Genomic DNA, 14747 nt, shown 5'->3' with positions numbered 1-14747 from the left:
GTTCATTCAAACCACCTCCGGACTGAATAGATGGTTAAGGGAGGAGATAGAACCTACTCTTTGGAAGCTAAATGGATTGCAAAAACTGCATCTTGATGTCTCTTACCGTTTTTGCTCTATGGAAATCAGGATTCAAATCGGAAGTAGTAGTAAATTTAAACCACTTCCGATTTTGGGAGAGTGTTTGGTATGTTCTCTTGAGACTCTGCATCGATTGCATAAAACCGCTTGTCTCTGTCTAATATCAGCTTTGTTCTATGGCGATAGTTATTGAAACTAGAAATAGTTAATTAGAACCACTTCTGTTTTAATAGAAGGTTAGCGGAGAAGATGGAATTTATTCTTGGAGCGCTGAACAAATTGCAGAAAACTGGATCTCGATATCCGTGACCATTTTTACTCTCTAAAAATCAGTATTGAAACTGGAAGTTATATAAATTTGAACCACTTCTGGTTTTGGTAGTGTTCGAGATAGTCATGGTACGTTGCCTTGAGACGCTGAATTGATTGCGAAAAACTACTTCTCGCTATCTTTTATCGTTTGCGCTCTATGGAGACAAAAGTTGAAACCGGAAATTATTAATTTGAAGCACTTCTGGTTTGAATAGAAAGTTCAAGAAGCAGTTGGCACTTATTATTGAGATGTTGAATCGATTGCAAAAAAAAAAACGCATCTTTTTTTGCTCTGATACCTTTCGACAGACGGACTGACGGACGGACAAAGCCGCTCTATAAGAGTTCCAATACTTGTGCATAGCATAGTCTAAAAATTAGGACAGTAGTATATGAAACGGTGTCATAAATAGCAAAACGGAAATTCATAATGTAATCAACTTCCTGCGCCTGCAGGGTAAATCAGCGAACCAAATTTGGAGATTTAGCCTTTAGATTATAATGGGATTTAGCCTTAAGGATTTTTGCCCTTTGTATTTACATTGTGAAACACTAGACAATTCAAGTTGATTTCGTTCGAATGACTAGGACTTGATAACTGTACTGAAGGAAGACGTTGTTCATGGGCTAGAAAGAGGAACTGTATAATGAGATCATTATTGAGGTTAAGAAAAGGTGGCAAAATGGGGTAAGACAAATAAATAGAGAAGAGTTAAAAACTTAATTGCAGTTTTCAAACACGCCTCTAGATTCTCGTAAAAGTGGAAAACTTGATGACTGAATTTCCTAGCTCGCGCGCTTTATGTTATTTGCGTCCAGAGAAAAAATTTGCTTTTGTCCATCCATCATAATTCTACCTGCAATATGTCTTGCCAATGGACACATTTCAGTGTTTTATTTTCACCATAATATAAGTCGCTCTTCTCCTCTTCCTGATTACTAGTATTTTTCTATCTTTATTTGTAATTTGTAACATACATCGGTTCATTCTTCGTTCTGACTAGTCTGCAGATGATGAATGTCTGATTACCTAGTGTTTTATGCCTTCGATTTGTGTGTCAAAAATAACATGTAATTAAACTACGCATATGATAAATTTATACCTTTATTTTCTTTTTTGATATCTGGATCGGAGACGCAGGCTTTAACAAAATCATTAATCACCTTCTGACTACCGTATACAAAATGAAACATACAGAGATTATACTTAGAATAACACACAAAGATAGCAAACTAGTTAAGATTCCCTATTGCAGAAAAAAATCGTCCTTCAACGATTCTTTCTGAAAAATCAAGGAACCTATGTTTCGTACAAGTTCAACTGAACTTATCCCAACTGGATCAAACATGGCGTGGTGATAGATAGACCTTGACTTGCTGCACAAGTGCCTGAAATAATATGGTGTTCAGCCTTTTTGTCCCCGAGTTATGAGCCATTAAATTTGGAGTTGGGATTTCGTCAAATTGCTGTGGACTTTAAATATTGCAGAACAATTTCAATAAATATTTTCTTAAATAAGAAGTAGTATTACAGTATTCACTACGCAAAGAAGTTTGGTTTGACACGAATTCAACGCCTGGGGGTAGGAAGGCAGAGAAAACAATTTTCTTGGCAAAAATGATCGTTTTAAGCCTGGGAGATATGCAACCAAACTTGCACTGACGATGTTGTGGTTGCGTACTTGTTACATTCTGTATAAGAGACGTGGACCCACAGGTTAACATGAGATTCCAACCACATGATCTCTTCTCGAGGATCGAACCAGGGCCTCCTACGCAAAATAGCTAGGACGAGCTCGCTTGTTGTTTGTGATCAGATCGCTGGGAATCGGTAGAACAGTTTGAAATAAATTTTGCAATATACCTTGACGTAAATTATTATCTTCTACTTCTTTGATTAAAGAGTGTATTCTAAAAGGGTAGAAATGGTTCAAAATTTATGCCAAAAATCAGTATCTCATGGGCCAGTCAAGTTAAGAAGATGAAACTATAAACTTATTAAAAGTAAGAAAACACATGTTCAAGCTTCTTTTTTCGTTTTAAAAGGGAAACAGGATTTTTTTTTTAAATTGTCACATTAAAATCGACGTCGTCTCCTATTTGTAATCGCTTCACAGGAAAATGGCTGAACTGTTTGCAATGAATTTTGGAACATTACTACTACCTACTTTAGCTGAATAGAGCTGTTCAAAATTTATCCCTAAAATAGAGTATTTTATTGATTTTTAATCACTAAACTTTCTAAACTCAACATTTTATATTTTTCCTGCGTTTCTTTAGTATTTGTAGCCGTATGTACTATATTACTGCAGGTGAAAATCATCCATGTTGACAAGACAATCAGACGTAAAACTTTTTTTTAGATGAATGACAGCAGTTTCTCCGCATTGTATTGCGCGAACAGAATGCTTAAAGAGTGCTTAAGATGATCCGTACTTTTCAAGCATTCTGTCAGTCCGTGTAAATCGGGGCTGAATAAAAATATAATGAAACAGTGATATTTTTGTTCTGAAGGGGAACTACTTATATTAGTTTTTTCTATCTAAACTTTGAGAAATGTGCCATAAATAGCGGCATTTAAGAACATTCTTCAACAATTATTGTTACACATATTTGGAAAACTCTTTAAGTTATTGTCCCCTAATATTCAGTAAATTACGTACGATTGATAATGTCCAACCCATGACCATAAGCGACGGGAGGCGAGATGAAGTGTACGTGCATCGAAGACTTCGTCACTGGCGATGATTCAGTTAGTGCAGAGAACGACAACAGAAGAACCACTGTTGAATAGATCTGAAAGTAACAGAAAATAATCGAAAGTTAATAGTTTTTTTTTTTATACAATTGATCTCCAAAAAAAAAAAAAGTTCTATTTAAAGAATTGTACAGAATTATCTTCCCGGTTACAAACATTAAAAGTTCACGTATATTAACATGTACATACAAAAAAGTGATATCAAAGAAAATAAAAATTCAAAAAGATTTGTTTTGTTATGTGCCTATAATTTTACAAATCAAAGAAAGATGTTCAATGTAAGTCCCTTTTGTACCTCGACACATATCAAACCTGTAACATTATCATTTCACGATCAACGGATACAATGCCCTCTATAACGCGTACTCGAAGAACATTTAAGCTGGCTAGTTGAATTTTTCTGTGACAAAATTCTACAGAAAGAAATCACGAGGGGTAAGGTCAGGAGAACTTGGAGGCTAAGGAAGTAGAATTCTTGCTTTCTACAGATGGCAGAAACAAAGTCTCTTCTCCTTGTCGGTAGATTTCAGGGCCTGTAAGAATTTTAGTCGGAATTGGTACAATTTTAGACAATTACAAATAATCTTCCACTAAGCCCGCAACCAGCCACAGAGGTTTGTGTGTGTGGGGGGGGGGGCATGAATATGTTAGGGAGGGCCAAGTCATTAAAAATTCTCTTACACATAGCTAAATTAAGTTTATGTATTAATAATAGCATTTTGTGTTAAAGTCTAGGGGACACGAAAAGTTTAGGGGGCCAGGCCCCCTAGCCCCTCTAGTTGCGGACCTGTCTTCTACACTGTCGGCTGCGGCATATGCACACTGGATTTCTATCAACTTCTTGTGAAACTGACGCGAACACACTCCCTGTTTCCTAATTACCGATGGGCGGCCGGCGATTTAAGTTTGTCTAAGTATTCGGATACTATGCCCGCTCCGGGGATCTTCGCCAAACTTACAACTAAAATTTAATTGGGCAAGACTTGATATTAAAATCTAGCATATAGTAGGGGAGCTTAAGGCAAAAAAAATGACCAAACCCTGCACTTCGTGTTAAAAAGGTGCCACTCGGTTATGTTGTTCCCCTGAACCAACTAAGCAGGAATCAAAGTGGCCCCACTCCGACAGGTGGCCAGAATCCAATATGGCGGCTATCAAAGATGGTCGCCTCTGCGAATTCATAGTGTTGGTTTTAGAGGCCTATATCTCCTTAACTAATAGTCCAATCTTCACGATTCAAAAACTAAATGACGTAGAAGATAACAGGATCTGATAAATTAGCAAAAGGTTTTACCTAACACTGAAATTAACACCTACAAAAATTATTTAATTTCGAACTTTACATTTCTTATGATGGAGTTTACTCATATTTTTAAAAATAACAAGTAAACGGCTGGAATTATCGAAAAAGATGTGGTATAACTTTTTAAAGAGTGTTAAATTATCTTTCATTTGGTGTATAGTTCATTCAGATTGGTTAGTAAACAACGAAGTTATGACAATTTAAAGATTCGCGTTGAGGCGATTGATTTTCCCAAATTTCGAACGAGACTACGAGAGTTCATTTATCGTAATAAAACATCACTGATGGATGCTGCATTGTACGAAATAAATCATTCTCTTGTGATGTATTCTTCATAAGTCTCACTTTCTCCAGAAGCACAAAGTAGCCTGACCAACAGGCCCGTATCCAGGGGGGTCTAGGGGGGCCGGCCCCCCATAAATTTTTGCTGACCCCCTAAAATTTTCACGATAGGCTTGCAAATGAACTATAATATGGTGATGAACTATAATATGGTTGGATCTGCCCCCTCCCTAACCAGCCTGGTCCCCCTGCATTTTTGGGCTGGCTACGGGCCTGTTGACCAAGCCTGGTTCAACCAACATGGTCGCCATCCAATATGGCGGCCATTAATTATCATCCATAAAGATAAGTCTTTTTGGAAATATTTATTGCAGAATCTAGATTTATAAACAAGTATGACAAAGTAATAACAAACATTTTTCTCTCCCCCATCCTTCTGCCCCACAGAATAAGTATGGGAAGGAATGAACTCCAAATCATGTTTCGAAATACGTCAAAAGAATCGGATAGAACTGAGCGTTTAAAAAACTTGGAGTAATAACAACTGCACTATTCTCAAAGTATTTCCATTGAAAGTAACGATGGCGTAAATCCCGTGTAATGTTTCGGCGAGAATAGTTCGGAATCACACAAAAAGGCAAAGTTTGGGGGGCCTACGCAATTCTTGTGTTACCAAGAAGTCGTCGATTCAAAATGATCGATCTTCTTAAATTGTACAAAACACGGTTAATGACGGTTATGAAGAAGCCTGAATCAGAAGAAATAGTAGTTGATAGTACAAGATTTCGTAAAAGGATTTTTCGTCACAGGCTTGAGCTTACAGCTCATCTGTCTGGCAGAGAATATGTTTTACTTTCAGAAGGATCTGACATAATAAGTGAGCTGGAGAAAGACATTAATGAAGATGCTATGGCACTAAGTCGTGTTGTTAAGATGCTTCGAAAGGATATGGCAAACCACAAGAGTCATTTTGCAGGAAAATTTGAGAATCACTGCCACGAAGATTCTGTTCCTCTTTCACTAATAGCTGCTGTTAATATGTTACTTTATGGTTCATCTGTCAACCCTGATAGCAATGCAAGTCAAGCAACTTCAACTATTAGTCAACTTATATTTTATAACTTCCATCAGAAAGCAGGTGATATTGAAACAGAAGCAGCAAGGCACAAATACAATCGCAAGCCACCTCTTCCTCTCTATGTTGGGCTGAGCGTGTATGCTAAAACTCGTAAAAAAATCTCTCATAAATGAATTGCATTCACTAGGCAATTCGTCTACACGTGCACAGGAAATATCTTCAAGTCTTTCTCAGTGCTTGATAAATCAAAGTGACGAAATGGGTGTGTCCTTCCACTCTTCGTCGAAGTATTTTAACCGTTGCAGCATTAGATAATATTGACTACAATTCTTCTAGCGCAACATCAAAGGATTGTTTTCATGGTACGAGCATTTCTATTTTCCAGCATCCTTCTAAGGATAACCGTGGCATTTGAAATGACCATGTCTCACTGTATAAGTGAATATAAAAATGAGAACTGCTTCTGTTCTCGCCGATAATTATGTTCTAGTACCTCTTGCTTATATCATGAGTAAGGAACTAGTTTTACCTCAACAGAACCCGCAGTTTTTAGAGGAAGTTTTGTCCATGAAGTGGATTTTTCGCAGAAGAAAAAACATAGGAGTGTTGGCTTGAAGCATGCTTAAAAAATGATACTACTTGCACTTGGTCTGTACACCATGCCTCGAAAACTGAAACTCTGCAAATGCTAAGTATATGCTGTCTGCTTCCGTTGTTTAAGGAAGACTCTAAATCTGTTGGTATGATACGGCACGAAATGAATGTTGTACGGGAACTTACAGACAAACTCAACAAAGGACAAGTTCCAGTTCTTGTAATGGATCAACCACTATTTGCCTTGGGGAAACGAATTCAATGGAATTGGCCAGAGTTATATGGCGGAGATCATCAATTCTGATGCTGGGAGGATTACACATCGAACAAGCCTTCCTGCATTTTATAGGCAAATGGTTAGATGGAAGTGATTGGGTAGAAATTTTATACAAGTCAGATGCAGCAACACCAGGAACCGCTGACAATATATTGAAAGTAACTCACATTACAAAAGCTCGCTTTGCTCATCAGATTACTCTGACAGTTTTACATCATTTGCTGCGTGATGCATATCAGAATTCTTCATCAGGGCAATTTTTCATGAACTAGTGCACTGAAAAGGAATCTTCGTGTCCAACGTTTAAGTTTTGGATAATATATTACCGTCTCGTGATTTTACTCTTAATTTACATCAGAGCCATATGTCAAGGAAATTTTAAGCTCTACGTTGAAACCCATAACGAATTGCATAATTGTTTTTCGCAATGGTCCACCTTAGCTATGCTCGTTGGCTTCCCGTTCGCATTTTAGATTTGAAGAAGTTGGAAGAAACATATCCTGAAATTATGAATGCTTTCGAAATGGGTTACTTTGTGGTAAGAAAGACATCAAAACCTTTCTCTGCAATAACTATAGATCAGGCTCACGAACAGATTAACAAAATTATAAAAGGTGATGGTGGGGCGATTGGTCTCTTACACGACAACAATGCTCTTGTCAAATGGATGACAGCGGGACCAGAAATTAGTAGACTAATTAATGAATTCAAAATGTCATATAATGAATATGATCCTGATAATAAGCACCATGAAGATTACTTGTCGATGCAAGAAAGATTTAAGTTGTCTGTTGAAAAGATGAAAGAAGTTTTCGTTGAATTGGGGAATCCGTTTGAAGAAAATAATGGACTTGTTAATGTTGCTTCCAGAATCCTCTATAGCGGTGACGTAATTGAATCCCTATATTCAGCAGAAGAAAAAGGGTCTAATATGTACAAGGAATTTGTGCAAGAAAGATTAGTAGAATGTACCAAGCCGTTCTTTTCGCCCATGAAAAAATCTTCTCTAGTGCTTCATTCTTCCCTTCAAAAGAATAAAAGAAACAGAAATGAAATAAAATTACTTAAGATGGACGTTGTGCTATTCTCTCGCTTACTACGCGTCAGTCAAACAAGACGACTTGACTTGGATTAATTCTTTCTGCACGAGAGTCAACCAATTCCACAGTCTCTACCATAATTCACAATCCTCAAAACAGTCCGACTTAGTTATGCTTCTAGAGTGAAACCAACATCAAAGAAAAACACTTTCCTAATTCTTGTGATATTTTATTATTTGATGGAGCAGTTTTGGTTCACATTTTGCAACCAGCATCAGTAGAAACATTTTGTGATTATTTCCAGTGTAATTTCTTCGAATATTCAAAGAGAAGCAGACACATTCCATGCAAAGCGAGTGGATCTGATATGGGATAGATACTCTTCAAAGAGCATAAAATCTTCCACAAGAGAAAGCAGGGGTGTAGGAATAAGGACAAAAGTAACACCAACTACACCAATTCCTAGGAAGTGGAACGATTTTCTTCGTAATGACGAAAATAAATAAGAACTGTTCCTTTTTCTTGGAAAGTCTATGTGTGAAAAGGAAGAAAGTAACTTTGAGGTAGCAACGAGCAATGGATATCACAAAGAAACTTCAATAAATCTTCCAACATTTTCAAACAAATCATCAGGAAATCATTTAGAAGAAGCTGATAGTGGGATCATGTTACATTGCTTTGATGCAGCATTAAATGGACACAAGAAGATAGTTATCCGCACAGTAGACACAGATGTTGTAATACTTGCTGTATCGTTTTTCTACGACTTTGAGCGACACGGTTTAGAAGAATTATGGATATCTTTCGGCACCAAGAAACATCATTGATTTCTCCAAGTTCATCATATTTCAAAAGCATTAGGAAAAGAAAAATTACGAGGCCTCCACGCGTTTACAGGATGTGATACAGTGTCATACTTTCTCAGACATGGAAAATTATAAGCATGAAAAACATGGCTTTTGTATCTAGAGGTGACCACAGCTTTTCTAACAATTTCATACCCTGTAATCAACATAGGCGAAGATTGTTTTAATTTACTGCAACGGTATGTAGTCCTATTATATTCAAAAGCAAGTGAAAAATTTAAAGTTAATGAAGCCCGGCGAGAATTCTTTTTGGAAAAGGGCAGACCTCTTACTGCGCTTCCTCCAACTTGTGATGCCTTGCTTCTTCACACCAAGCGTGCAGCATACCAAGCTGGACAAATCTGGGGCCAGGCAATAAAGAAGACAGCACATATTCCTTCACCCTGGGGATGAACTGACAATGGAAGTGAACTTTCTCCAACATAGACTTCCATTACAGTTGTGTACGAAGCATATAGGAAACTCCTTTTGAAATGTGCCTGCAAGACATGTACCACAAGATGTCGTTGTAGAAGTGCAAGCGTCCCGTGCTGCTTTTTCGTTCTATGTGTAGGGGAACATGTGGAAAGGTGATGGAAACTGAAAACGAAGATCTAGACCAATAAAACTTTCATGTAAGTAGCACTCATTATTTTTAAAAATTCAGTTGATCCACAGTAAATTTGCACGACGTTAGAAACGTACCAATAAATAGATAAACTTAAATGTATTATTCTTTATAGAATAGCTTGTACACAAAGTAATATTAACTGTTCATCGAAATCATAAAACTGTTTGTACACATAGAAAATCCAAAAGATATATTGTGAATTTCAAATTATCGAACCAAGTGTTTGTGTTATGTTTCTGTTCTTACAATACGAAAGAAATTATTTACTTTCTAATTTATAACAATATACTGCTTTATGTATTTTTCTTATAATATTGTAAAGGACATATAGCCAATGTCTATGGTTTAAAGACGTTAATTTACTTCTTAGTCTTTCTGTGCAGTTCTCTTTCAATTCAGAAGAAACCATAAAACTTTTCTATCGTGACGCTACGCACGTAATTTCTTAAGATATTCTTAAACTTGATTCATGTGTAAAAGTGAATAGTAGTAGAATAGGTGATATTATTTTGTCCGTATTCGTTTACAAATCTAGATACTCGGGTCAATATTTCGAAAGAAACTAATTTTTATGAATCATACTTAATGGCCGCCATATTGGATTCATAACCAGGCTTGGTCAACAGGCCCGTAGCCAGCCCAAAAATGTAGGGGGACCAGGCTGGTTAGGGAGGGGGGCAGATCCAACCATATTATAGTTCATCACCATATTATAGTTCATTTGCAAGCCTACCGTGAAAATTTTAGGGGGTCAGCAAAAATTTATGGGGGGCCGGCCCCCCTAGACCCCCCTGGATACGGGCCTGTTGGTCAGGCTACTTTGTGCTTCTGGTGAAAGTGGGACTTATGAAGAATACATCACAAGAGAATGATTTATTTCGTACAATGCAGCATCCATCATGATGTTTTATTACGGTAAATGAACTCTCGTTCGAAATTTGGGAAAATCAATCGACTCAATGCGAATCTTTAAATTGTCATAACTTCGTTGTTTACTAACCAATCTGAATGAACTATACACCAAATGAAAGATAATTTAACACTCTTTAAAAAGTTATACCACATCTTTTTCGATAATTCCAGCCGTTTACTTGTTATTTTAAAAAATATGAGTAAACTTCATCATAAGAAATGTAAAGTTCGAAATTAAATAATTTTTGTAGGTGTTAATTTCAGTGTTAGGTAAAACCTTTTGCTAATTTATCAGATCCTGTTATCTTCTACGTCATTTAGTTTTTGAATCGTGAAGATTGGACTATTAGTTAAGGAGATATAGGCCTCTAAAACCAACACTATGAATTCGCAGAGGCGGCCATCTTTGATAGCCGCCATATTGGATTCTGGCCGCCTGTTGGAGTGGGGCCACTTTGATTCCTGCTTAGTTGGTTCAGGGGAACAACATATCCGAGTGGCACCTTTTTAACACAAAGTGCAGGATACTTCCCGTAAGCTCCCCTACTAATACTAAAAGGCTTTCTGTCCTCATTCGTCGCCATCTAGTGTTACTATCACGACAGTGGCGAACGGTATAACTATGAATCAGCTTTGCCCAACCACTAAAGCATTTGAATATTACTTTCACATATGTGTTTGTTGATAAATGTGAGTTATTAATATTTGTAATCAGATAGATCATTATAACTAGTCTTTTATAAGAGTTACGTAACTAAATTATTAAATATAATGATGTTTTTTAATCTTTTTTTTCAAATGTACTAGAAATTACACTTCCTTTTAAGGTTGAATCGTAATTTTTTACAATTTATTGACATCATGTAACTTGTTCCTCTTCGCGAACTACTGTCGATACATTCCTTAATTACATAAAACGTAGTTCGTGAATCGCATAATACGATGTACGAATAGAACATTAGGTAATAGGAGGTCTAATAATAGGACTGGATACTAATAAGTAATAGGACTGGATTAAAAGAAGTACTATTGTCAATTTATGAAGCATTCGTAAAAATTAGGATTTGAGGTTTATTAGGAATTAATGTTCCTTTCCGTTTCAATCGTACTCTCATATAGACAAATTTTCTAATTCCCAACGCATAGGGTAGCCATTCTTTCCGCAAAATCCGGGACCGTGACGGAAAGAATGGCAACGGAAGAAGAAATCTGTGTCCCGAAAATATTTCTCAGGACGCTTATATGTCCCGGATTTCAGCGAAGAAGAAAGGAAGGAAATATTATAGTTTGCTTTTTTTTCACAGGATTAGGTATATGATTATTCTCTTCAACTTCTGACGTAAGCACACATGCGAGTTGTTGAGTTGTTAGTCTGTTAAAAATAGAAATAAAATTTAAAAAATCAACGAAACAAGTTCTTTGAAAATAACAAACATCACCAGAACATATTGCCAATGAATTACCATTCTTAAAAACGGATACAACACAAACAGACAAAACGTGTGAAAGGAAACATCATACTTCGAATGAGCTAAAACAGACTCTGAAAACCAAGAAACATAACAGATTCTGAGAAACAAAAAAATAAATAAAATAAATAAAAAATAAATAAAAAATAAAAAAATAAATAAAAAATTGCTTACGAGGAGGAGGGGGTAAATCATCTGTATACGTTCCTTAACTAGAGAGGAAGGTCTACTAAATGACTAAAAATATGATTACGTAATACTTGAACAACTCTATCTAATGGAAGAAAGTAAATTAGTATATAACACTTGTTTTCATTTTAAGCATTTCAAAGATTCTCATAATTTAGTAGCGTCCCGGATTTTCATTTTTTAAATATGGCAACCCTGCCAACGCAAGAACACTTAACACTTACTCACAGGCGATTAAAAATAGGAATACCTGGTAGCCCTTGTATATTGCGTCAGGCATGTGTTAATCTTCACGATGATGTTATCTGATAAATCTGCAATCAAAATACTGGCAAACAACACCAAAATCGAGTTGTGGTAAACTGCTCGCTATCTTCTACACTGCCAAGATCTTCAGTCGAATCACTTCGAAACGAATTGCAAATTTATCATTTAAGTGATTATTCAAAATTGAATCTTAATTTTTAAATGATCTTAAATTGGATCAATAAGCTTCTAAACTGCAACTTATAATTTACACATTTTATATTCATAGGTCGTATATTATGCATTAAAATCCAGTTATTTTTCACTTGGAGAATATCATAAGATAGCGACTGTCTGAAGAAAGTTAATAATTTTCTTGGGGGCATAAAGAATTAAATTTGTGAACCGGTACTCAGGTATTAAAAGTTAACTTATTTACTTAATAACTAGTCTTCGGGACTCAATCGCAAAGTTATCTTGGATGATAGCGTAAATCATTGTGTTTAAAGCAACAAATTAGACCACTATTCATTTAGTTGGGCTCTTCTAATCTAAAGGCTTTTTATTTTTGTTTTGATTATTTTTTTTAAGGAAGAACATATCAAGTGAAGCACTCGTAAACGGATCTCTGGAATCTCTAAAGGCAGAGCTAATATCAAAGTCACGAACACTTAATAGGCGCTAAGAGGAGGATGTGAAATAGAACCGCCCATTTCCATCCACTTGGCCAGCCTTCGCAATTATCTGCACTAGTTCATTCTATCAACAACGTGTGTGTGGATATCGAAATAAAAGTGCTTTGTGTGAAGATGATATTTATTTTTTTAAGAAGTTATTATTTGCTATTTCTAGTCAGGCTTTCTTCCCAGAAAATTTTGGACATGGGGGGGGGAAAGGGGCGCTGGGACACTATTCGCTATAGGATATGCCCTGCAAGTGAATGATATCTAATCGCAATTCATCATAGCTCGGGAAAAAAAGAGTAAGAAATGCAAAGCCTTTCAGAAGTATGCCTGGGAAAAACTTTTTTTAATCTCACAATAACATTGCTAGAAATTCTATTTTTTTTTTCTAACGGTTATACAACGGATCGAGAAAAGATGCGTTTTTATTTGATTTTCAGTTTAGTGTCCCTTTCAGCAGCGAGGTTATATGAGACATGAACCTACAACTTAACGTGGTATCCGAACCACGAGCTCGCACCAGGAATCGAACCCGGATCTCCCATGCCAAAAGTGCATACGATAACCGCTTAGCCAAGAGGCAACTCGAAAGATGCAACAGTCCGTAGGATGTATAAAGAATGCAGACTACGGAAGGGGTTTAATGATAACGAAATTTTGAATATATATATTCGCAAGTATTGACACATCGAAATTACCATGCTATACTGAATATCGTACAAAGATGTATATTCCATTAAGAAATGTTTACATACAGGACAATTCAAAAAGAATAGTAAAAAAAGAAAAGTTACACTGGGAAAAATAATTCCAGATTTACGGGGAGTTCTTGGATAACGTGCTTTCTGGTAAGAACACCATTCCAAGACTGGAGTTCGGCGTTCTCGGGTGGTAGTGTCGATCTACCAATGCCCTTTTTTATGTGACAGGCAAGCAATTACTACTTTTACCTGCTGTAGTGATATGCATTATCATTACAATTGTCATTGCCATTACGATTACCTTTTCCTTACTTGTTTCTTTTTTAGTATCAGGCTTGTTTATATTTATTATTAAAAATTCTTCATTTTTATTGTTTCATGTCCACAGTAAAATAAATAAATAGTATTATTATTTTCTTCCATTGCCGAAAATACTACACAAAACTAATAAATTAGTATGCAACTTTAAATTTGATAAGAGTTTGCTGTCCCGATTTTGGAGAATATGTCCCGTGTCCCGACATGGCTCTGTCGGGACAGTAAGATGTTCGGATTTTCATATTTATTGATGAAATTTATTATTATTATTATTATTATTATTATTATTATTATTATTATTATTATTATTATTATTATTATTATTAAAATAAGAGGAAACCTCATAACAGCAGCATGCAGGCAGCAATGTGCCTGGCAACTGAAAGTCTAAGCTCAGTTTGTTAGTGAAAATTGACTTCACAAGGCAGCAACTAGAGTACGTTTGTTTTATCTTGGCACTCTTCCCGCCTAAAGGATGGATCTGTCTACAACGCGTTCTTGCCACACCGCAGTTAAGTTGCGAGTTACAATACGCTTGGAAACACCAAAACGCCACATCACTCACAAGTAACTTGTAACACACTCGTTCACGTGTGGCAAGTAAGCACTTCAAATACCCGATAAATAGCAATGACTTCATTTGATAGGCTGGCTGACAACTAACGTCACCTACACGACAAAGCCAATAAGACGTCTATTGAATACAGTACAACCCCTCAAATCCGAACTAATTGTGGCTGAAGCCTGTTCGGATTTCGGGGGGTTCGGACTACCCGGGAAATATTACGTACTTATTTCGTCATTGAATTGGCGGTAAAACAACGACTGAGATTAGACAGGGTGGCCCAGTGGTCGAAAGGGCAGTGACCTTGACTGGCTGATGTACACTCATGTCCAAAATGATTGTCGCATATCTGTAACTGTCTTCTTGTATTAGAATTAGATAATGATTTAGAATAAGCATTAAGTCTAAAAATGTTAAAACCTTTAAAAAAACTAAATTTGTGTGAATATTTTTTTTCATTCTC

At 36.3% G+C, this 14747-nt stretch overlaps 1 protein-coding gene across 1 annotated transcript in view; it reads right to left on the bottom strand.

Moving 5' to 3' along the window:
- The window catches only part of LOC145681443 (uncharacterized), a 245612-nt gene that overhangs the window by 12054 nt on the left and 218811 nt on the right, over nt 1-14747 (bottom strand). The window contains exon 3 of the mRNA XM_081753088.1: nt 3057-3189. Coding sequence (XP_081609214.1) covers nt 3057-3189 — 133 coding nt within the window. The remainder of the gene's footprint in view (nt 1-3056; nt 3190-14747) is intronic.

This window comes from Thermobia domestica, chromosome 3 (genome assembly GCF_964235325.1).
Source record: "Thermobia domestica chromosome 3, izTheDome1.hap1.1, whole genome shotgun sequence".
NCBI lineage: Eukaryota > Metazoa > Arthropoda > Insecta > Zygentoma > Lepismatidae > Thermobia > Thermobia domestica.
The sequence above is the reverse complement of the archived record's forward strand: the minus strand, read 5'-3'. Positions and strand labels throughout refer to the sequence as shown.